The 23,313-nt window shown below is 40.6% G+C and overlaps 1 protein-coding gene across 4 annotated transcripts in view; it reads right to left on the bottom strand.

The window, feature by feature from the left end:
- The window catches only part of TBC1D22A (TBC1 domain family member 22A), a 441,804-nt gene that overhangs the window by 220,645 nt on the left and 197,846 nt on the right, over positions 1-23,313 (bottom strand). For all 4 annotated transcript variants that reach the window (XM_024216533.2, XM_024216565.2, XM_024216541.2 and 1 more), the window contains one exon: positions 6,913-6,988. In XM_024216533.2, the coding sequence (XP_024072301.1) occupies positions 6,913-6,988 (76 nt within the window). The remainder of the gene's footprint in view (positions 1-6,912; positions 6,989-23,313) is intronic.

Genomic DNA, 23,313 nt, shown 5'->3' with positions numbered 1-23,313 from the left:
CACAAATCAGACATCAAGAATTTTAACATTCAAAAACCAGTAGGAGAACATTTCAATCTCCCTGGTCACTCAATAACAGACTTAAAAGTGGCAATTCTTCAACAACAACAACAAACTTCAAAAACAGACTCCAACGTGAAACTACAGACTTGGAATTAATTTGCAAACTGGACACCATCAAATTAGGCCTGAATAAAGACTGGGAGTGGATGGGATATTACAAAAACTAAATTTCCCGTACTAATCTCCCCCTACAGTTACTCACACCTTCTTGTCGTCAACTGTTCGAAATGGGCCACCCTCATTACCACTACAAAAGTGACTTTTCCTCCCTTGGTATTCTACTGTCAATTGAATTGTTTTGTTAGACTGACCCCCCACTTGGTAAGGCAACTCCCATCTTTTCATGTACTATGTATATATACATACTTGCCACTGTATTTTCCACTCCATGCATCTGATGAAGTGGGTTCTAACCCACGAAAGCTTATGCCCCAAAAAATTTGTTAATCTCTAAGGTGCCACAAGGACTCCTCGTTGTTTTTGCTGATACAGACTAACACAGCTACCACTCTGAAACCTATTCCATTTTGGGGGCTAGTTTAAGGGGAAGGGGTTATGCACAACCCTCTGCAGGATAGGAAGACTGCAGATGTGTGAATTTCCCCATTCAGTTTGATGGCATGTTCTCAGCTAACTGAGAACAGCCCCTGGATATGAATTCAGCCTGCCAGTAATTTAGAGATGTGAAATGCCCCTTTCATCTTAATGTGTTCTCCTCCTTCTTCCAAAGCCAACCCCAATTCCTGTTATTGGGCACCAAACTGTTGTGCTCAATGGACAATCAATTTTCAAGATAACCTCTCTATGTATGTGGATTTCAGAGCAAACTGAATATTAAAATCAGCTTCTTATTTGGAGGCTTTATCTGAGGAACCTCTAACTCATTGCCTGCATGAGACATAGTAATTGTCAAGGTATCTGATTATATTTATGGATTTTGGAGAATTTAGTGACAAAAGGAGAAAAAAAATGAAATGGAAAATGCAAAACAAAACCCACAACATTAAGGATATTATTATTAAACATTTATATTACTGGTCCATTGTGTTAGGTGCTGTACAGACAAAGTAAATGATACTCCCTACATCAAAGAGCTTGCAATACAAAAATTAAAGCTTTATTATGTTCATTCGTTTCCGTATTTTATTGCACTTTCCTGGCAGAAGACTATGTAGGAGTTTAAACGTAGGCCTAGAAACTTAAGTACACAGATTTTGAAAACATTGACCTATATATAATTTTTTTTTTTAAATAAACAGGATTTAAAAAAAAAAAAAGCCAAACAACATATATTCCACCTGTACCTTATGTTTTAGGAGATATTTCTCTATTTAAGAATTTTTATGCTCAGTCTTTTCCATCTCTACTAACCAGAACTTTACTTGAACACGATTCTTCCAACTAGTTCTCTTGACCCACCCCATCAGAATGTAAGTTTGTTTAGATACAAACTGAACATAACAAACAGATTGAGTTGGAGGAGTGCTCACACAAATCAACCGCCACAGTAAACCTTTCCATTTATATTTCCTGCCACACTTCCCAGTTGTTTTCATAAGGCTTATCTTCTTTTCATCATCAAATAGGAGTCAAGTAACTTCCTTCAAAGCTGACACTAATGCAGCTTTTTGAATCAGCCAGTGAAAAATGATAAGAAAACAACAGGACTGTAGTACACAAGTCAGGCAGTTTCACTTACATAGGTTTGGATCCTCTTTTGCTGCTGGAATCTGTCCAACTGGAGGCACAGCATGGATTTTTAATGATTGATGCTTTAAAATGTTCTGTACATGATCTACAGTACTATGTATTGTATTACTAATGATTCTTCAGAGATGCAGAGTGGGTGAGTTAATATCTTTTATTGGGCCAACTTCTGATGGTGAAAGAGATAAGCTTTTGAGCTAAAAAGAGCTGGCTACAACTACACTGCAAATAATCATTCTTCATGTATTCTGAACCACAGATCCATTACATCTTAGTGCCTAGACTTTGCTACCCAACAGATGTTCTGATATTTAAAGAAGGTTTTAAAAATATATTCACATGCTGCTTGTATATTTCCTTGTATTTTAAGACACAGAGCACTTTATGCTGTTCAAATATAGGGGTTTTTTACCCCATTGAAAATAATGAGTTTGTTTTGGTGCTGAATTTAAAGAAAGTAAATTTTAGAGTTTAACTATGCAGAGTGCATACAGTTAACCAGGTTAATTTAAGATGTTAGAACCTACCAATGTACACATGTTTTTTCAGAAGACAGTATGAAAAAATTGAAAAGGATACTCATGTTTCTTGGGCCCTAAAATTTACTTACTTTGGAAGTTCTACCATAGAGAAAATTTTCCCTTTGGGGTTGTGTGTGTGTGTGTGTGTCTCTCTCTCTCACACACACACACACACACACACACACACACACGCACTTTTTAAAATCAGAACAATAATTTAGTTACAGTAAGACAAAGTAAACAAAATGGTGTTGGTGCACAATTGGTAGAGTTTGTGTATATACCCGGACTTGTTCACTGATTGTTACACAATTTAAATAAAACATATATTGAAAAAGGACAAATGAAAAACAGGCTTATTCGGAAACAAGAAGATAATCTGAGACAATTGTAAATGTGATTGATATTCTGAGCTGGATTACTTTAACAGTATCTTGTTAGGGAAAAGAATGGTTATTTACTCAACAGTAAATGTGGTGTTACCTGTCAGCTCTGTGTTCTTGGGGAACCAGGGCACAGTATCCAGCCTGTTTGACTCATGAAGGACACCCCCCCCACACCCCGCTGCCCCCAGCCTCTGCTTGAGCCAAAACCAATCAGAAGAATGATTTACAAAGACCAATGAAAAGGCAGTGGGAGACTCACCTAAACCCTCCTGGACAAGGCTGACAGGATTAAGGGAACTCCCCTAGCCTCATTTGGTGAATTCCCAAACGGTAGAAGAGCGTTCTTGGTACATCTAAATTGTGGAGCCTAGTTTCTTGTAGACTAGCATGACGTTTAGGGAAGGTAACTTCTGGGTAAATCACTTGATTTAGATGAAAATCTGACACTATATAAGAACTTCAAGTGAAGTCTTAATGTTCCTTTCTCCTTCTGGTAAAACTGTATATGATGGTCCTTCAATGGGACCTCTGACTCTTAGATCTCTCCTATTCTTCTGGATGAGATGGTAGCACCTAAGAAGGTAGTCTTCATAGACAGGTGATACAAAGAGGTTGCCACAGGTTCAAAGAGAAATCTCATCAACGCCAATCTCCCTTCTGGGATTTCAATGGATTGTTAAGTGTCTTTGACTGATGAAAAGACACGAATAGGACCTTTGAGGAACTTACCAACTAATGGGTGAAAAGACTGAGACCCTCTATGGAAGGAAGAACAGAAAGAGCTGCCAAATGGACTCATATGGAGATAATTCAGAGCCCCAAATGTTTCAGGACTAGAATTAAATCTAGAATCACTGCTATTGGGATCTCTTCAGATAACAGATGCTTCTGCATTGTCCAAATAGTGAAATTTCAATTTTTTTGCATAAATCAGAATCCACATGGGGGTTTAGCATGCTTTAATTTATGCCAATTGATTTCACATCTTTAACTGATTTGCAGTGGGTAGACGCTGCCTAATGCTGCTTGTTGGAATGCTCAGTCCCTGTTCAGGAAGTTGTATTTAGCCAGGAACACAGTAGTTTGAAAAGCACATTTGTAAGCTGGTTGAGGAAAAAGCCTTATGGTCAAGAGGTCAAGTCCTTTGGGGTGTTTATGCAGAGGTGTCATTTTGGGTGGTCCCTGTTGTTTAAACCACTTGTAGACAGCTGCAACCACTATGGATCCCAATGTGGTGTATAGAAATGTATAAACCCCTTCAAGGGGACTTGGTAGCAACTATTCATCTTCGAAGTGGGTATCACTGATGCTGGGGTTTGCAATAGATCCCCTTCTGGATCCAGCAAGATTTCATTTATTCACATTGGCAACCTACCAGGAACTGAAGGAACTGCACCAGAGGACTACCAGATCTTGCAGGAGCTCATCTGGCTGGGTTGAAACAATTGGAGTAAGAGTCTTATCAGGTAAAGATGACAATATCACTAATGTGATAGGGTGGACATCTGTCTCTGGCAGATCTTCTTGCTCTAAATCCTGGTTCTGATACTAAAAAGTATGGTGGACCAGTTGCCTTTCATGAGGTGGTCTAAGAGGTGAGGAAAACCTGGGTTTAGAGTCAGGAGCAACCAATGAAGTCTTTCTACTGAGTTGCATCCCCCAAGGGGCCTGGAAGGGCCACAATTACATCAGATAGGAATATAGTAGACCCCGGAGGATGCCAATAAGGGGCTCATCGCTAGGTTCTCAGTATCTCATCCTGTGTCATCTGACTCCGTCAGAGCAGCTTGGCTCATAGTGAGGGAGAGTGCAGTAAGTATGTGGGAAACATCTCTCCATTTTGCTTAGATGCGGAAGAGAAATCCCTCTTCCATACATGGAGCCACTCTCCTGGGAGTTCTACAACGTTCTAGAATATTCTGTGCAGGAACTGAGGTAGCCAATCCAGATGTCACCGGGGCTTTTTTTAGTGGCAACAGCAACCTTGTGAGGACAGTTACTTTCAAGTCACTCAATACTGTGACTTTCTCTGTTCTGATGAGATTCAGTTCCACAGGCATACCCTGCACATTAATGGGCAGCATGGTATATGTTGTAGATGACAGGACAAAGCACTCTTTTGTTAGTGCCGGGTGCTTCAGTTCTGAGTGCTTTGGTGCCAGGCAGGGAGCTTGGATGACCACGCCAAGTGTTTCAGTGTGAGTACTTTGGTACTAGTTGAGGCATTCACCAGCTCATGAAATGGCACCAAGGCCATCTGGTAACCCAATCTCTGCATTTAACTGCCTCCTCGCCAGCACAAAGTAGACTGGGGAGATCTGTCTCTCCAATCACGCTGTGACCTGTGCTGTTTTCTCTCTGTCTCCTTGGAACACTATCGAGGAGGGCAAGGAGGCTCTTGCCAATTCCACAGTGAATGGACGAGACTTTCTTGAGGAGGACTGAAGTCTGGAGCTGGGAGTGGACCCAAGAATTACCAAAGCAGTTAGCGACAGTTTGGAAGTCATCTTCTCAATCGGCTGGGAGGATGCCTTCATGGACTTTGCCATGAGGAAAAGTTTTTAGAAGTGATTCCCCCTTTGAGCACTCAAGTGGTGTATGTGCTCCACCTGGAGAGAAGCAGCACTTCCAGTCTCCATCATTAATAAGAATAGCTGCCTTGCAAAAGGGACAGGATTTAAAACTGGGAGATTCTGACTCTGCCAGGTCCAGGGGCAGCTGTGGATAGAGCACCTCCTATCTAAAAGATGTCTTCCTTTTTATTGCATGCCAACAAGCTTAAAAACTATATTAATCTAACTGTACTAAAAATCATATCTACAACACTAGGTAAATAAAAGCCAATTGCATAGTGCAGAGATATGGGCCCTGCCAAAGAAGTATCATGGGCAGTAAGAAAGAACTAAAAGGCAGCTGAGCCAATCCCCAACCTTTATGCCATTGGCTACAGAGGACTGTAGGGTATGCAGGATGCAGGCATGGCTCCAATAGACACTGGCATTCAAAAGATTCCGATTTCACAAGCATGGAGAAGTGGAATACATATGGACAATCACTTGAAGAAGAAACTGAAATTCCCACCTAAATCCACTAACATTTTGATAAATTAACTTGGTATATTACCCAAAGTTTATTACATACATATATCTAATAGACTATACATTTTCACAGTCTCCTAAACAATTTATCTTTTTTAAGACTGGTTTTCATTCCCTCATTTTGTCAATATTAAAAGTATTTTAATATCCACCTTTACTAATTTTATCATTAACCTTTCTTTGTTATGACACTAATAAGGTACACAGAGACATGTCAAGTATTCAGAATGTAAATATGTGCAAACAAGTTTAACACTGGTGCAAGAAAAGATTACAATATGTATAATGAAAAAAGAATTCATCTTTTCAAGAAGATTATTCAGTATTAAGCTATTAAAGAAATAACATTTCTTTTTCTCTCCCATCATTGACAGGGTTGTGTCACAAATATATGCTAAGTTCTGCTTGGCATCACTTTGTTAATGCTTTGTTCATTAATTTAACAAATTACCAGGAGAATATGTTTAGAATGGGCAAGGCATTATCTCTTGAATTTCATTTAATTAAACTCTGGTATACCAATACGACAGTCAGCATTTCATAAAGGGAATTATTTTAAGGATGAAGGTAGAAAATATTTCAAAGTTCCCTGCTAAAACATAATCTAAAATTATCCCTGCAACATACTGTAATTTATCTATAATATTAAAGATGTTATTTCCAGAGTTAGTAATTAATTGGATTCCACAGAGAAATTATTCAGGCATTCTTGATAGCAAAACGATGCACAAAGGAACAAAACATAGTGCCGAAGGACAACCATAAACAACCACTGTGACTCTGCTGAATTACAACAATCATTGAGCTTAATGTGAAATAAATGCTGGCTGCCTTTTGTATGTGGCCATTACTCTGCTGCAAAGAGATTGCCATTGAATTTTGATTATATTGCCTTAATAAAAAGTAATGAAAGTGGCTCATGCTCTAGTGGCTTTCCTTTAAATGATACACAACAGTGATCTTGCAAAGGCCACTATGCCACAAGTTGATTGAGTATGACACCTCGCCTGAGAAAGGCTGTGTTACACTCTCATGGTAGATAACTGCACTGATATTGGCTAGACTACTCACAAAGCTTTTAACTAAAGACTTTCAATGAAGCACCATTTAGAGTCTAGGTTAGCTTTTAAGACTTACCATCGATCCGGCTAACAAGTTCTTCCAGCATTTTCACTTTCTTTTGAATCCCTGGCTGTGCAAAGGTGTAGTTATCCTAAGGAGGAAAATATCATATAAATAATATATAATAGCAAAAATTATGAAGACTTTTCATTTGCTTATTTAAATCCACATATTTTTGTTTAATATAAAACTTTTCAGATTAGGACAATGGCATTTAAAAAAAATGAACAGGAGTACTTGTGGCACCTTAGAGACTAACAAATTTTGTTAGTCTCTAAGGTGCCACAAGTACTCCTGTTCTTTATGCGGATACAGACTAACACGGCTGCTACTCTGAAAAAAAATGAAAGCTCTGTTTCTATATATTTATTATTAATAATCAGTAATTAATCACATTCCATAGATGTAGTGGTGATCTCCAGGTCCAGAGGCATACCTTTCATTTTTGACTGCCTCACTAGTACTTCACTCGCTAATCCATCCCCACTGGAATTTATGTTAATATTCTAAACCTCTGAGCAGATAACAAAAATCTGCCTTCTAAAGACTTCTATTATCTCACCAAAACATTAACTTTTACCCCACAATTAGACTGGTCCAGGATACAGGAACTGCAAGAATTCAGCCCTAAACCAGTGACAGGATTAGAGTTCGATCTTCAAAAGCTTAGATGAATATCCTCAGCTGGTAGCAATAATCATAATCCCACTTCAGTGGAGTTATAACAAACTACACTAGTTGAAGATTTACCCCCACGAGCCCAAAAAGTCACAGGCAGGCCCACCAACGGGGGCGGGAGGGAGAGGGAGCAAAGGGGGCAATTGCCCAGGGGCCTGGGCAATTTAAAAGGGCCCGGGAGGTCCCAGCTGCTGCCGCCACTGCTGTAGTAGCAGTGGTGGCAACGAGGAGCCTCGGGCCCTTTTAAATCGCCCTGGTGGGCTGCAGGGCTCCTAGGCGCACAGGGTGGTACTGGTGGTGGCAAGCATGTGGAAGCCCTTGGCATGCTGGAAGAGCGCGCCCAGCAGCGCAGCCGGCAGCTCGCTGGGCATCAGACAGCGCAGGCGCAGCACTGCCCAAATGACAAGCGGACTGTTCTAGGAGGCTCACTGACTATTCTGCCCTTGGCAGAGCCATCCCTAGGATACGGCGAATCAGGGCGACCGCTCTGGGCCACGCGCTTTGGGGACCCCATGGGCCAGCAAGATTGGCGAGCGCAGTCGGCCCCGGAAGTAATGGATTCGTCACTTCCACCCCAGGCCTCACACCCCCATAGGGACAGCCCTGGCCCAGGGACCTGGAATTGCTGTCAGCAGGCCTGGTCACAGGTAAAATTGTGAACCCAAATGCAACATGCAAATTCCACAATTGTGCAGATAGACTGAATATTTGTATGTGCAAATGCCTGATCTGAAAGTACAACAATGGCAAATGGTCATGCAAATTATTGTAGTTGTATAGATGTGAGTTCTGATGTATTGAGAATGAATAGCTTGAAAGTCTATGTAGAGGGAATACCACACATTGGTTATACCACAGAAGAGGAGATGAAACTCTCCCCTCCATACCTATGCTTGTCAATATTTTGTAGAGCAACGTTATTTGAATAGATTGTAGAATATCTAAATATTTAGTAGCATTCTTCATCTCGCAGCCACTGCACAGCAAGACTCATGATACTATGGTAGGGTTACCATATTTCCACAATCAAAAAAGAGGACACGGGGGGAGCCCCGCCCTAGCCCCGCCCCCACCCCTCCCCCATCCACTCCCTCCCACATCCCACCCCCTGACTGCCCCCCTCAGAACCCTAACCCCCCCTGCTTCTTGTCCCCTGACTGCCCCGACCCTTATCCACTCGCATGGGTGGCAGGGTTGTAGAAATTTTGGTGTTGCCCAGAACCCTCCCCCCCCACACCTGCCTAAGGCTCTGGGAGGGGGGTTGGGTGGGGGGAGGAGGTCTGAGGTGCAGGTCCTGGGCTGGGGATTAGGGTGCAGGAGGGGTGCAGGTTCTGGGATAGAGTTTGGGTGCTGGGTGCAGGCTCCGGGCTGGGGCAGGGGATGGGTGTGCAGGAGGGGGTGAGGGGTGCAGGCTTTGGAATGGAGTTTGGGGGTGGGAGGCGGTGCAAAGGGAGGGGGTGCAGGCTTTGGGAGGGAGTTTGAGGGCAGAAGGGGGGTGTGGGGAGGGGGTTTGGGGATAGGAGGGGATGCAGGGGTGAGGGCTGTGGGTCTGAGGATGAGGGGTTCATGATGCAGGAGGGGGCTCAGGGATGGAGCAGAGGATTAGGGTGTGGGGGATGAGGGCTGGGGCTGAGGGGTTTGGGGCGTTGGAGAGGCTCAGGGCTAGGGTGGAAGGACAGGGTAAGGGCAGCCTGTCTTCCCATTAGTAGATGGGGGACACTAGGACCTGGGGGCAGCAGACAAGGGAGAGGCAGGCGGGAGGGGGGTCCACGGGGGGGGGACGGGACGCAAGGAGGGGGGCTGGCAGGTGGAGGCCGGGGACCCATCCAACACTCCCCCGCTCCCTGACTGCCCCCACCCCCGGACTCCCCTTACCATTCTGGCTCCATGTGTTTGCAAAATACTCTGCCCGGTGGGTCGGTTTGTGTGTTACACAGGGCTGCAGACAGAGGAAGGGGGGAGCAGGGGAGGGCTCTGGCTGCTGGAGGCCAATGGGAGTGGGTCAGTCGGCCCAGCAGCCCAATCAGCAGCTGCACTCTGCATGGAAGGGAGGGAGGGAGGCGAGGGAGAAAAAAACCCCGGACATTTTAACCTTGTTACCAATTCCTCCCGGACGGCTATTTGAGACGCAAAAGCCGGACATGTCCGGGGAAATACGGACGGATGGTAACCCTATACTATGGCATGATTTTAAACATGAAGAGAGAATAAAAGAAACCCCGGTACCAACACTTTTTTTTTTTTTTTTTAAAGAATGCAAACCTTTTAAAACTTGTTTTCCTATAAAATGTGGCATACTCAAAATATCTAACGAGGTGATATGGTGTAAAAGATATTTTGGCATAACTCACTTGCGACATGCCATTGGTGAGCTGTGTAGCCATCCCAAAATCATGCTAATAAAACCACCCTTGCTGTTGGAATGCTAATCTTTCCATTCCTATGTTGATTTCAGCTGGGTAATCTTCACTTTGCATTAATGCAGTGTTGAACATTTAACAGTATTTATTTTAAAAAAAATACTATTTTGACGCATACACATTAATTTATTAAATTACATTTATGGGGTATATAAAAATGTAGAAAGTGTAATTTAGATTTTTTTAATCTATAATGTCCTAAAACGGAACAAAAATATTAAAACATTGTTTGTGTTTAACAATCCTTATACGAGTAGAACACATCAGAATATGGAAACAAAGTTTACTAACTTGTGGTTAATAGTGAACTGAAGAAACCCAATATGCAGTAAGTAAATGCGGGGTTTCATTTTGAGTAGACTCACTAAGGGCCTGATCCAAATTCCATGGAAGTAAATGGGATTCTTTCTACCAACCTCAACGAGATTTGGATTAAGCCCAAGGACACTATATGAACCTGTTCATCAGTGTGCATTTTCCCAACTACCAAAAAAACAATCTGACAAATCAGCATGATTAGTAGCCTCTGATCAGCAGAAATCAAGAACTGGACTAAAATGGATATTACAGATCAGCTATATTGGCAGAGGTGTGTTGGAAAGTTTATATAGTACCTATTTAAAATATGTAGCATTATAGCCTATACTAGTCCTCAATTTTACAAATATTAAATCTAATTTGAAAAAGCAAATTCAAAAGCTCACAAGGGAAAATTACTTACAGGTACTGTAGTCTGTTGCCCACCCTAAAACAGTGAATTGAGGTCCCAACACTATTATGGTGTCACCAACTGGAAAATGAGGTACAGATTTGTAAAGTCCCAGTCTCACCCTGCAGATTACACTCATCCATTAATTAGAGACATTTCCAGATAAAAATTAGTACGCAAAATAGTAAGAAAAATAATAAAACAGTACCAGCACATTATCCAGCATAGGAGGAGGATAGGATGGAAGAAGAGAGGACTACAATGAACAGATAACCAGTAATTTTCCCTTGTCATACATCTCTCTCTCCTCCCATCCTATGACAAGGGATAAAGGACCAGACAGAAGATGTAGCCAGCAGTAATAGTGCTGCTAACCCCAGATGTTAAAAAAAATCATAAGTCAGACCCAAAAAATCATGAGCCTGTCTTTAAAAAAATCTGACTAAAAATGCCTCTCATATAGCCCTCCTTTTCCCTTCTCGTTCTTCCTCCGACACCCTACATTACACTGCATCTGGCCTTCAACATTTCCCTGCATCCTGTCGGCAACCCACTTCCTCCATATTTACTTGTAGGTTCCTCATTCTGCCTCCTCCATGCCCCACCTCCCATTTCTTGCTGTGGGCATGCAAAGCCTCCTGCTCTCCACATTCCTCAAAGTTATTTGCCCTGTTCCCTAATATATTGCCATTCTCCGATACTCTCACAGTACCCATTCCTAGCACACCCACATTCTCTTTTCCCATGCCTGACTCTCAACATCCCTCGGGGCAGCCTGTTTTTAGTCTCAGTGGAAATAGCAGGAGATGGCATCCATCTTTGTCTATTGGATGGCCAAAAAGCTACAAACCCATAATTGAGGAAGAAGGGCATATTGGTTAACAAAACCAACCTGGTTTAGAGGGGAAGTGAAGACAGTGATTAAAAATGTAATATATAATAGATGGAATAAAGGGGAAATTAATATTAATGAATATAAATCAGAAGTCAGGAATTGTAGGGAATGTATAAGGGAAGCAAAAAGACACAAGGAGAAATCTATGGCCAGCAAAGTGAAGGACAATAAGAAGGAAGGGTTGTTTTTTTTAAGTATATTAGGAATAAAAATAATCCCAACAATGGTATTGGTCCATCGCTAAATGGAAATTGGAGAAATATCAATAATAATTCAGCAAGTGTTCAATAAATATTTCTGTTTTGTATGTGGGGAAAAAAACAGGTGTAGCCATATCATACGACAAGAACATACTTTCCATTTCACTAGTAATTGGGAAGACCTAAGTAACTATAGGCCTGTCAGTCCAACATTGATCCTTAGCTGATATAGCATTCAATTAATGAAAAATTAAAGATGGGTAATGTAATTAATCCAAATCAACATGGGTTTATGGAAAACAGATCCTGTCAAACTAACTTGCTTTTTTTTTTAAATGATATTAGAAGTTCGATTCATAAAGGTAATAGTCCTGATGTAATACACCTAGAGTTCTGCAAGGTGTTTGATTTAGTCCCATATGTTTTGATTAAAAAACTGACCGATATAAATTTAACATGACACACACTACATGGATTAAAAATTAGCTAACAGATAGTTCTAAAAATGTAACTGTAAACAGGGAATGATTGCCGAGCAGGTGTGTTTCTAGTGAAGTCCTGTATGCATTGCTTTTTGGCCCTATGCTATCTAACATTTTATCAATGGCCCGAAGGAAAACATAAAATTATCACTAAAAGTTTTCCAACGATTCAAAAATTGGAGGAGTAAATAAAGAAGATGACAGATCACTGATTCAGAGTGATCTGGATCACTTGGTAAACTGGGCACAAGAAAACAACACAAGTTTTAATATGGCTAAGCATAATTGTACATGTCTAGGAACAAAGAATGTAGAACATACTTGCAAGATGGAGCACTCTATCTTGGGAAGCAATGACTTTGAAAAAAAATATTTGGGGCCATGCTGGATAATCAACTGAACATGAGCTCCCAGTGTGACATTGAGGCCAAAAGGGCTAAAGCTATCCTTGTAGTATGAAAAGGAGATTCCTGAGTAACAGTAAAGAGATTATTTTACCTCTGTATTTAGCACTAGCATAACTACTCTGGAATATAGTGTCCAATTCTGGGGTCCACAAATCAAGTATGTAGATAAACTGGAGAAGGATTCAAGAAGAGCCATGAGAATGAACAAAGGATTAGAAAACATGCTTTATAGTAATAGGCTCAAAGAGCTCAATCTACTTAGTTTAACCAAGAGAAGGTTAAGAGGTGACTTGATTACAGTCTATAAATACCTACATGGGGAACCAACATTTGATAATGGGCTCTAAGGTATAACACAATCCAATGGCGGAAAGATGAAGCTACATAAATTCAAACAAAATAAGTTGTAAATTTTTAACAGGGAGGGTAATTAGCAATTGGAACAATTTACCAATGGTTATGGCGGATTCTTCATCACTCGCAATTTTTAAATCAAGCTTGGATGTTTTTCTAAAATGTATGCTGTAAGAATTATTTTGGGGAAGTTCTATGGATTGTGTTATACAAGAAGTCACAGTAGATGATCACAGTGATCCCTTCTGCCTTTGGAATCTATTAATCTATGAAACGTTAGTGGGATGTGGCATCCATCTTGCTAAAGTGCTGGCTGTGGCTTCAGTGCCACTGACTGTAATGGGAGAGGGTGCCCCCCATTGTGAGGGCAGCCTCACTTCGCCTGCAGAGGCCAAATGGACATGGTGTTCATCCTTCTAAGGGCAGCCTGTGGCTATTATAGCTAAAGGCAAAACTCAGAGATTGAATGCAGAAATTTATAAGAATCCTTACATTAGAAAGACAGAAAAACAGACAGAAACATTGTAAGGACTGACAACAGTGCATTAACCCCAGGAAGTGGGTTTACCTTGTATGATACTACCAGAATCTTGCAGCCAAAGGCGGCTTCCTGAGAGAGGAAAAGCCTGGGGAAACCTCAAGAAACTGTGTATAAACTCAACTGTTCTTCTCCTTACAAGTCTTTAGTCAAAGGTGAAAGATGTACATGATCTGAAAAGAAACCAGGGTATTCTGATAACTCTGTATGGAGTTATGGGGAAATAAATCCTCACTGCCTGTCAAGTGAAGGGTGCTCTAGACAAATGACATTTCATAAGCTCATGAAAAAGCTTACCAGCCTGGTCATGCTCAGTGAGAGTGCAGCTTCAAGACCCCCATAGCCAATCTGAGATGAATGTGACTGCAGAGCACAAGCCCCTGAGAATGAAAGTAAAGGAACTTGGGAAGTACCCACAGGGCATAGCTAGGCATATTCAGTCTGAAAACCAAGAGTGGCAGGGTCACCATCAAATCCGCAAAATCACAACTGCCATGTCTTCACTGCCTTCCTCAGTACTTTGGGCAGCAGCAGAAGTGTTGCAAAGGAGGTCATTAGGACTGAAGAGTCTGAGAACTCGTATGAAGGTTTCCAAAATCTGGTGTGCCTCACATTGCCAATGATTTTAAAGACCAGACTGCATTCTCCCAGAACCAACAGTTTACAAATAAGCCAGCCTGCATGGAAAAGATACCATGAATGAACAGTTGGGTGCAATATGAGCTCCCGCTCATGAAAATTATCCCATTCCTTCTACTCAGTGGTTGCCATACAGAATCAGATTCTCAAGAATGTATTCCCTTCAACACAAGCTTGAAAACACATCCAAAGTGTTAACACAAGGATCAAGGTTCTCCTAATACCATACTGAGAACTGAGAAGCAATGAGAGTGGGAAAATGCATTTTCACAGGAGAAGGTAATGTCCATGAAGGAGGAAGACAGAACAAGGATATGGCAGGAAATCGGTTTTCTCTGAATCTGAGGCAGAAGGCTGTTAGCAGGTCATTGAAAGGCACCAGAAAGGGCACTAAGGGGCCATGCAAGCTCTCTCTGGTGCTTCAACAATGAAAATTACAGACACAAAAACCAAAAGGCAAGTGCTGTGGCAGGCACACCATCAAGAGCACTGCAGAGAGTGTTAAGAGTGAGAGAGTGCAACACAGAGAAAACTGAAGGGAAACCTGTCAGAGCATCAGGAGAGGGAAAAAGATGAACCTCCACCAAAGGCCAGAGAAAATGACAAATAATTTTACCAAAAGATGGAAGTACGTGCTGGTTCCTTAGGTTTCTCCCCTCCCCAGTAAGAACACTCTGGTTACAGAGCATGAAGTTCTGTCTTCTGTACCATCCCTCAGCATAGGATCCTCCCCCAAAAAACTATGTGGGGATGGGATCCAAAATTCAAGGTTTAATTCACTGTAGTTGAATGAGAGATGATTTAAAACAATCCTGCTCTTTAAAGCAGATTATCAAATTAAAATATAGTTCTGTACAGAACCTTTCATTTTCAAGGAACTCCAAAGTGCTTTGTAAAGTGATATATTAGACACTGGTAGTTTGGTAACTGTGTTGCCAAAACAGACCAGCCATACATTAGTCCATTTAACATTAGAAACTATTATACTAAGTGAGCAAATGTTGGCCAGAACACAAGGATAATCCCTTAAAATTTTGGAACAGAGCTACATACTCCAATTTCCCACATGGAAAGCCACCAGAGACAAGCAACAACGTTTTCTGGTTAGCATTTCATCTGAAGAACTGTATCTCTAACAGTGAAGTACTATACTAAGTGGCAACATTGCAAAGAAAGGAAAATCCAGACATAGGATTTAAATCTAGAACCTTTTAATTCCAAGACAACTCCCTCTGAAAACCAATGTAAATATAAATAATTTGTATAATCTCAAATGCTCACATTTGGTTTTCAAAATGTATGTTTTTAGTGTTTACATACAAAATGCATACATTACAATGAATGTTGTGTTCTAACAAACATTTGCTCACTTAGTATAATAGTTTCTAATGTTAAATGGACTAATTATGAATAGGAGCCACATGAATAAGAAATCTTAGTTTATAGATTTTATTTTTAATGTGGTATACAGAATCCTTGAATTTTCTTACTTCTTTTTTTTCCTCTTTTACTGTATATGTCATGAATACTTCAAAATTTAAAATCGACTTGCAGTTTGAACCACTTTCTGATTAAGAAGACAATACTTAGGAAGCAAGAGTCCAGCGTAAGAAGTTAAACATTCAAATATTTTTCCATAATTTTAAAGACAATCTACTGAAAAATGGAGAAAGGTAAAAGAGAGATATAGATGATATAAATTAAGGAAAAACAAAGGTATGAGAGAGGGCAGCACTGGGCAAAATGAAAGGGTTAGGATGCAGCCATACTGGGGGAGATAGGAGTAAAACAAGATGAAAGCCAGCTTTGCTAGAAAACTACTAATAACGAAGATGTGTTATGTTAACAGTTCTGCATGAGACCAACCTCCACATTGACTAGAAAACTGTAATTCAAGTAATTCTAAAATTACTTCCATAGCATGAGGCTGTGCATTATTGTTACTCCAACCTTACACATAGGCCTTGTTTACATTAGAAAGGGTTTGCCATCATAGCTATGTTTGCAAACCCTCCTAGTGCAGATACAGTTTGTATCAAGAAAATAACTCTTTTGCCAGTATAATTTATACCAGTTTCCTGAACAAAACAATCTAAACCAGCAAAAGGGCCTGTTTGCTGGTATAACTGGATCTATACTAGGACTTATAGCAACATAGCTAGGTCAGTTAAAAAAAAAGAAAACCTCACCCCTAACCAACATAAGTGCAGATCAGGACTAAAGAAAGCAGGTTCAATTTGACCCATGGTCTCTTAAATATCCAAAGGCCAAACATTCAGATCCAAGGGGCATGGCACTACTTTCTAGGCACAGAGACCCCTGTCATATCTATTCCCAAATATGAGGAACTGCAAAGGTATTTCTTGAAGAAAGAAATCTCAAGACGTATATCAATTGGTAGACTTTTATTTGCTTTTCCCGTTAAACAATCATAGAATCATAGAATATCAGGGTTGGAAGGGACCTCAGGAGGTCATCTAGTCCAACCCCCTGCTCAAAGCAGGACCAATTCCCAACTAAATCATCCCATATCGTAAAAGAATATTTCAAATTAATTAGTACATTAGTTTGTACAACTAGCTGTGCGATGGGACCATTACTACAAATAAAGGTGAACAAAACAATTATCTGTATTAACAGCACAACAGATGTATAGACAGTAACCTGTACGTGAGGCTAGATTTCTGTAACAATGATACATTACTGCATTGGAGACAAAAATCACATATTGACTCAAGAAGTAACATTTAACAAGTATGGAAAAGACTGACATTCCAATCCGTGCTATAACAGTACGAATGTTAAGTATTAGTTTATATTTATTTTACTAGCAGGGCTGCATACCAGTAATGAAAGGAAAACATACACAAAGAAATTTGGGGGAGGTTTCAGTGTGGGACTGGTGAGTTTTTTTTTTTTTTTTTTTTTTTTTTTTAAGTGAGTTACTTTCCTGAGTATTAATTAAGGAAATTAATAGTGGTGCACTGAGTCAAGTTAACTACAGGCTGGTACTAGGTAAACTACTTCCATCAACATATTTGGCACTGGCACTGCATCCTGACCTAAACATCTCTGCTACTCCAAATATTAGTTTCTCTAAAGCACAGATTTCAAAACATGCTGAAATGTGAAACTGTGGGATATAGCAGGTGGTCTCATCATAGTTTCCTATGTGTATGTGCTTGTTACTGACAAACTTTAAGTCAATTCTTTAGAGATGAAAGGCCAACCAACAGCACCACAAATAAGAACAGATATTTTTAACAAACTTTCTCAATTTAAAAAAAATTTCTCTGGGTTGGTTTTATTGCATTTCTGCTTGTGTGAAGAAAGCTTTCAACTTGCACTTAAGAAAAAGATGTTAGTACAACAAAGTGCCTTTCAAGTTTATCAGAGAAAGTCAATTTCTGGATGGCATCCAGTTAAATAATTAAAACCAAAACAACAGCAACTTCAGTATAGATAGTTTTGAACCCAAAATCTATCCACTTCAATAAATGGAAAATGTCTAATTATTCCTTATGGATGCAGTCATTATTAAGGTAACATGGCACAATTTAGAGTCTTCAAACAAATTTAAGAATGTTTTAATATATCCAAACTACAGATGTGCAGCTACAAAAAAAAAAAGCAGTTTATTCTTTTTCTAGTATTAGACATGAAGTATACAAATATATATTGTCTGGCTATACCAAAAGAAGGACAGGGGATAATCAGGCTGCAACTTTATTATTAGATGTCTAGGACTACCCGGCAGATAAAAGTGTACAGCACAGGTAACCCCATGTTTATTCTGTAATTACCCCGGGGGGGTGGGTACCAGCTCCCCCTCTTTTTCCATCTAGGTCCCTCCAGCAAATTCATTGCCAGGGCCTTACCATACCTGGGAGGCTTCCACCAGCTCCCCCTCTTTTTCCATCCAGGTCCCTCCAACAAATCCATTGCCAGGACCATACCATCTCCTCCCCCCCCCCACCCCGTAGGAGGGTTACGGCGGGCTATAAGAATGGAGGGTTGGCTCCCTGCTGTACCAATCATAGGAGTCCTCAACTGCCCCCCCTGCTCATTCCTTTAACAAACCCCTTTTTTAAGTCCTTTTCCATTTATCTGATCACCATATATCTTTCCTGTGGAGTACTGCACCGGACATCCTAACTTCTTTATATATTATGCTTCTGTATCTTTTCCCTTTTTCAGTCTTCATGATCCCCTACTAATTACATGTCAAGGTGTCGATAATGATTTAGTCACATTATTCCCTCACTCAAATTATCATTTACTCCACCCATCTCAGCATCCAATTCAAAACAATTGGTTATCAAAATTAAGTTGCTCTCCACTATCTCTCTGACCTCTTACCCACCTACTTCATTGTAAACGAGCACTGTGGGGCGTAATTCTCTCACTGGTGCTGGCTCATCTATCTGGAACTATCCTTAGCTCCCCAATACCTTCCCTCTATTCGGACAATGTTACAGAAATTACCTTCTCTCTGTCTCAGAATAGACTTTTTTTTTTTTTTTAAAGGGATCTGTGATATTGTGGAGGAAGGATTCTACGTAAGTGTAAAGTGCATTCTATTATCCCTAGTCCTTTAATGACTTATGTTGCAAAAACTAGCAATAAAAAACTAAGATTTAGAAATTAAGCAAGCAAAAGTCAGGGAATTCAAAAGCTGTTTCCACAGTAATATTGCACATCATTATGGAGCTGTCAGTAGTGACTACATAGAGTTGTGTTGAGATTTGCAGTTGAAGCAAGACTAAAATCCCTCTATTGCACAACTGAATTGTTGAATTCAATTTCCAAACTTGGCAGAAGGCAACTTTTCTATGTACTTTTCTGTACTGAACTATGGTTTTGTTGAGTTCTTTTTTATAAGTAGTAAAATCTTTAATAACTTTTGTAGAAAAAAAACACATTTTAAATTGCTCCCATCTTTCCCCAAATTTTCACACACATTTCTGAACTGCCATACATGATACTTCTTCAGCGTTGATAACTAGACTTTTGAAATATTTCTTCGGTAATGTCACTGGGAAAGATATTTCTAAATTAGGCCATGTCTACACTACCACTTATGTTGGCAAAACTTATGTCGCTCAGGGGTGTGAGAAAACCAGAGCAACATATTTTTGCTGGCATAAGTGGTAGTATGCATAGCACTGTCGGCCAGAGAACTTCTCCCACAGACATCACTATCACCGCTCATTGGGGGTAGTTTAATTATATTGATGGGAGCGCTCCCTCCCATTGGCACAGAGCAGCTACACATGAGATCTTACAGTAGCACAGATGCATCGGTACAGCTGTGCCACTATAAGCTCTATAGTGTACAAATAGCCTTAGATGTTTTAAAGCACCCATCACCATAGTATTTCCATGACTGTGAACGGTGTCTAACCGAAAGCTGCCATTTTAATGGCAAGAGTCCGAGCCCGATGATATGGTGTACTAGAAAGAAAGTAGAAGCTAATGGAATATGTAGTAAACAAACTTAGAAAACTATTGTTATGTACATTTATTTAATGACTATATAGTAGCTTGATTATTTTAACCTTACATTGCTTTAAGCATGTCAAAGGCCCTAGTCCTCATGATGATTAAGTCCATGCCAAGTTTGAAGGATTTTCCTCTTTTCAACCTCCTGAATTATCCAAGTGCAAAGGAGCAACAAGTGAAAAACAAGCATAGGTTGGGAACTGCACCTGGTGTATAATTACTCAAGCAAAGGAAAATAACATACTGTACCTGCACAGTAAACTATTTCCTTAATTTTTTGATACTGTTTCTCAGCCAGTGTTTTCAAACTTGGAAAACAACATTCTGTACTGAGGACCATATGCTTGAGATGTTTTAATTTCTAAAAACTAAATAACCAAATTTAGTCTAGTTTAAAGAATCATCTGAATAATATTTTTAGAACATCAAAATTATTATTCTGTGCTCAGATAATGAAAAAAATGGTTAAATAGAGGAAGTTTTTAGCTTCTGAAGATAGATGCTTAGAATTAATGTGCCTTCTGAAGCATAACTATACTGTCACTACTGCAATGCTTTAAATACATGATGAATACATGTGCCTTATTAGAGCTTTCAGTTGCTCTAACCATTAATTATCAGGTATATTTTCTATTTTGAACTGTCAGATTCTGCATGGCTTTTTGGTTAAAGAAAATGAACATTTAAAAAAAAAAATTGTGATGGCTGAATGCATTTTGCAGAGATGGAAAAAGTACTGAAAAGGGAAAAAAAACTGAAAGACAGCTTTTAATGTAGTCACTGAAGGAGAAAAGCAGTCAGCTAAAACTAAGAAGTACACCTGTCAACAACTTCAATAATACTTGTAGCCAAGCATAAGAAGAACACTACAGCACTTCTCACCTCTTCGGGTTCAACAAAATATCCACAAACAAATTCTCGATGAAAATGTAATAGATACAATTTACAAAAATAGACTGAAAATAACACACAAAATATTCACTTTTTATAGTTTTATAATCTTTATTTTTAATATAATGAATGCATGAAGCCAGTTCTATGTTTTTCATATGAACAGACATGTACCACTGCATAGTCAAGTATTCTTGGCTCTGTGGATGAGGGGAAAGCAGTGGATGTGTTATTCCTTGACTTTAGCAAAGCTTTTGATACGGTCTCCCACAGTATTCTTGCCGCCAAGTTAAAGAAGTTTGGGCTGGATGAATGGACTGTAAGGTGGATAGAAAGCTGGCTAGATTGTCGGGCTCAACGGGTAGTGATCAATGGCTCCATGTCTAGTTGGCAGCCGGTTTCAAGCGGAGTGCCCCAAGGGTCGGTCCTGGGGCCGGTTTTGTTTAATATCTTTATTAATGATCTGGAGGATGGTGTGGACTGCACTCTCAGCAAGTTTGCAGATGACACTAAACTGGGAGGCGTGGTAGATACACTAGAGGGTAGGGATCGGATACAGAGGGACCTAGACAAATTAGAGGATTGGGCCAAAAAAAACCTGATGAGGTTCAACAAGGACAAGTGCAGAGTCCTGCACTTAGGACGGAAGAATCCCATGCACTGCTGCAGACTAGGGACCGAATGGCTGGGTAGCAGTTCTGCAGAAAAGGACCTAGGGGTCACAGTGGACGAGAAGCTGGATATGAGTCAACAGTGTGCTCTTGTTGCCAAGAAGGCTAACGGCATTTTGGGCTGTATAAGTAGGGGCATTGCCAGCAGATCGAGGAATGTGATCGTTCCCCTTTATTCGACATTGGTGAGGCCTCATCTGGAATACTGTGTCCAGTTTTGGACCCCACACTACAAGAAGGATGTGGAAAAATTAGAAGGAGACCAGCGGAGGGCAACAAAAATGATTAGGGGTCTGGAGCACATGACTTATGAGGAGAGGCTGAGGGAACTGGGATTGTTTAGTCTCCAAAAGAGAAGAATGAGGGGGGGATTTGATAGCTGCTTTCAACTACCTGAGGGGGGATTCCAAAGAGGATGGAGCTCGGCTGTTCTCAGTGGTGGCAGATGACAGAACAAGGAGCAATGGTCTCAAGTTGCAGTGGGGGAGGTCTAGGTTGGATATTAGGAAAAACTTTTTCACTAGGAGGGTGGTGAAGCACTGGAATGCGTTACCTAGGGAGGTGGTGGAGTCTCCTTCTTTGGGGGTTTTTAAGGCCCGGCTTGACAAAGCCCTGGCTGGGATGATTTAGTTGGGAATTGGTCCTGCTTTGAGCCGGGGGTTGGACTAGATGACCTCCTGAGGTCCCTTCCAACCCTGATATTCTATGATTCTATTCCTTTTTCCACATGTACAAAAAATAAAATGTATCCTTCTTAAAATCACATAGGTCAGACTCAATCAGATTTATAAATTATTCCATTTATGCCTCATGTAACAGACTGTTTGCACTATTATAGGTTTTATAGGAATAGACTAAGAAAATATTATCAGATAATTAAACTGAATTGACAAAATAATACAAGTAATAAGACACAAATTTTGAAGTACCATGCAAATTTCATAGCCCCTGGCAGAATCAGGCCCACTTGGTGTTGTAGTAGTGCACAATCACCACCAGACTGTCTCCTTGTGTCAGAGTGAAAGGTTGCAGGAATTTTCATCTCCCTTGCACCCTCCCAGGCCATCTGCCTTTGCATACCACTCAGCCCTCTGACTGAGAAGCTCCTAGTTCAAACCCTTTCCAGGATAACAAAATGTTCAAGTGCAGCTGAAAGTCCCAAATAATCAACTTATCTTCTGGGCCTGGTGATGAACCCTTTCCTGTAGTTCAACTGCCTTTCTCCAGCTCTGGTATCAAGCACTGTCCCATCCAACCTACCTTTTCCTGAGTGCTCTAGCCTCCAACAGTGTTCAGTGCTCTGGTCCTTCTGAGAAGCGAGCCTGCCTGTCTGATCCCTGTGGCTTCTTCCCCTGACAGAACTCTCTCAAGTCTATTTATAAAAGACCAAGGTGTCTATTGAGTTATCACCTGATCTTTCTTTAGCCCTAACCTCTCTGGCTGACAAGTAACTACTTAATTACCACCCAGGTGAAGTGAATGTGACTAACTAGGCCTTTAACCCTTTCTCACCATCACAGGTGCACAGAAGAACAAAAGCCTTTAAGGCTTTACATGATCTTAATTTTCATATTGAAGGGTAATGAATATTTTAAACGCTCTTATCTACTTCTCTTCTAACTCTGACAACTGTTGGTTCATCTTATGACTCCTTAAAGTCAGAAAACCAGAGAAAACTTAAGATACTGACCACTATTTTGTATGTCAATGGTATCACTCCTCCAAAGGCGACTTTTTGCCCTTACTTAAGAGATTTCTTGGCAGCTAAAGACATTAGGATAGAAATCATAGTATTATATAGGAAATATCAGACAGTGTCCTGGAATACACCTGTGTTGGAGGCAGAATCTTTTTGAAGATACTCAGTAGTACACGCTGCAATTCATCCAACAAATCCACTACAGCAGGCTGCAAAACATGCGGCCCACGTGGGCTCACTGTGTGGCCCACGGGGGTTGAGTAGATGGGCTCACTGTGCGGCCCGCGGGGGGGGGGGGGGGGGGGGGGGGGGGGGGGGGGGGGGGGGGGGG

The sequence above is a fragment of the Terrapene carolina genome, unplaced genomic scaffold, assembly GCF_002925995.2.
Source record: "Terrapene carolina triunguis isolate 2854851 unplaced genomic scaffold, T_m_triunguis-2.0 Scaffold68, whole genome shotgun sequence".
NCBI classification, from domain to species: Eukaryota; Metazoa; Chordata; order Testudines; family Emydidae; genus Terrapene; species Terrapene triunguis.
This window is presented reverse-complemented; position numbering and strand designations above follow the sequence as displayed.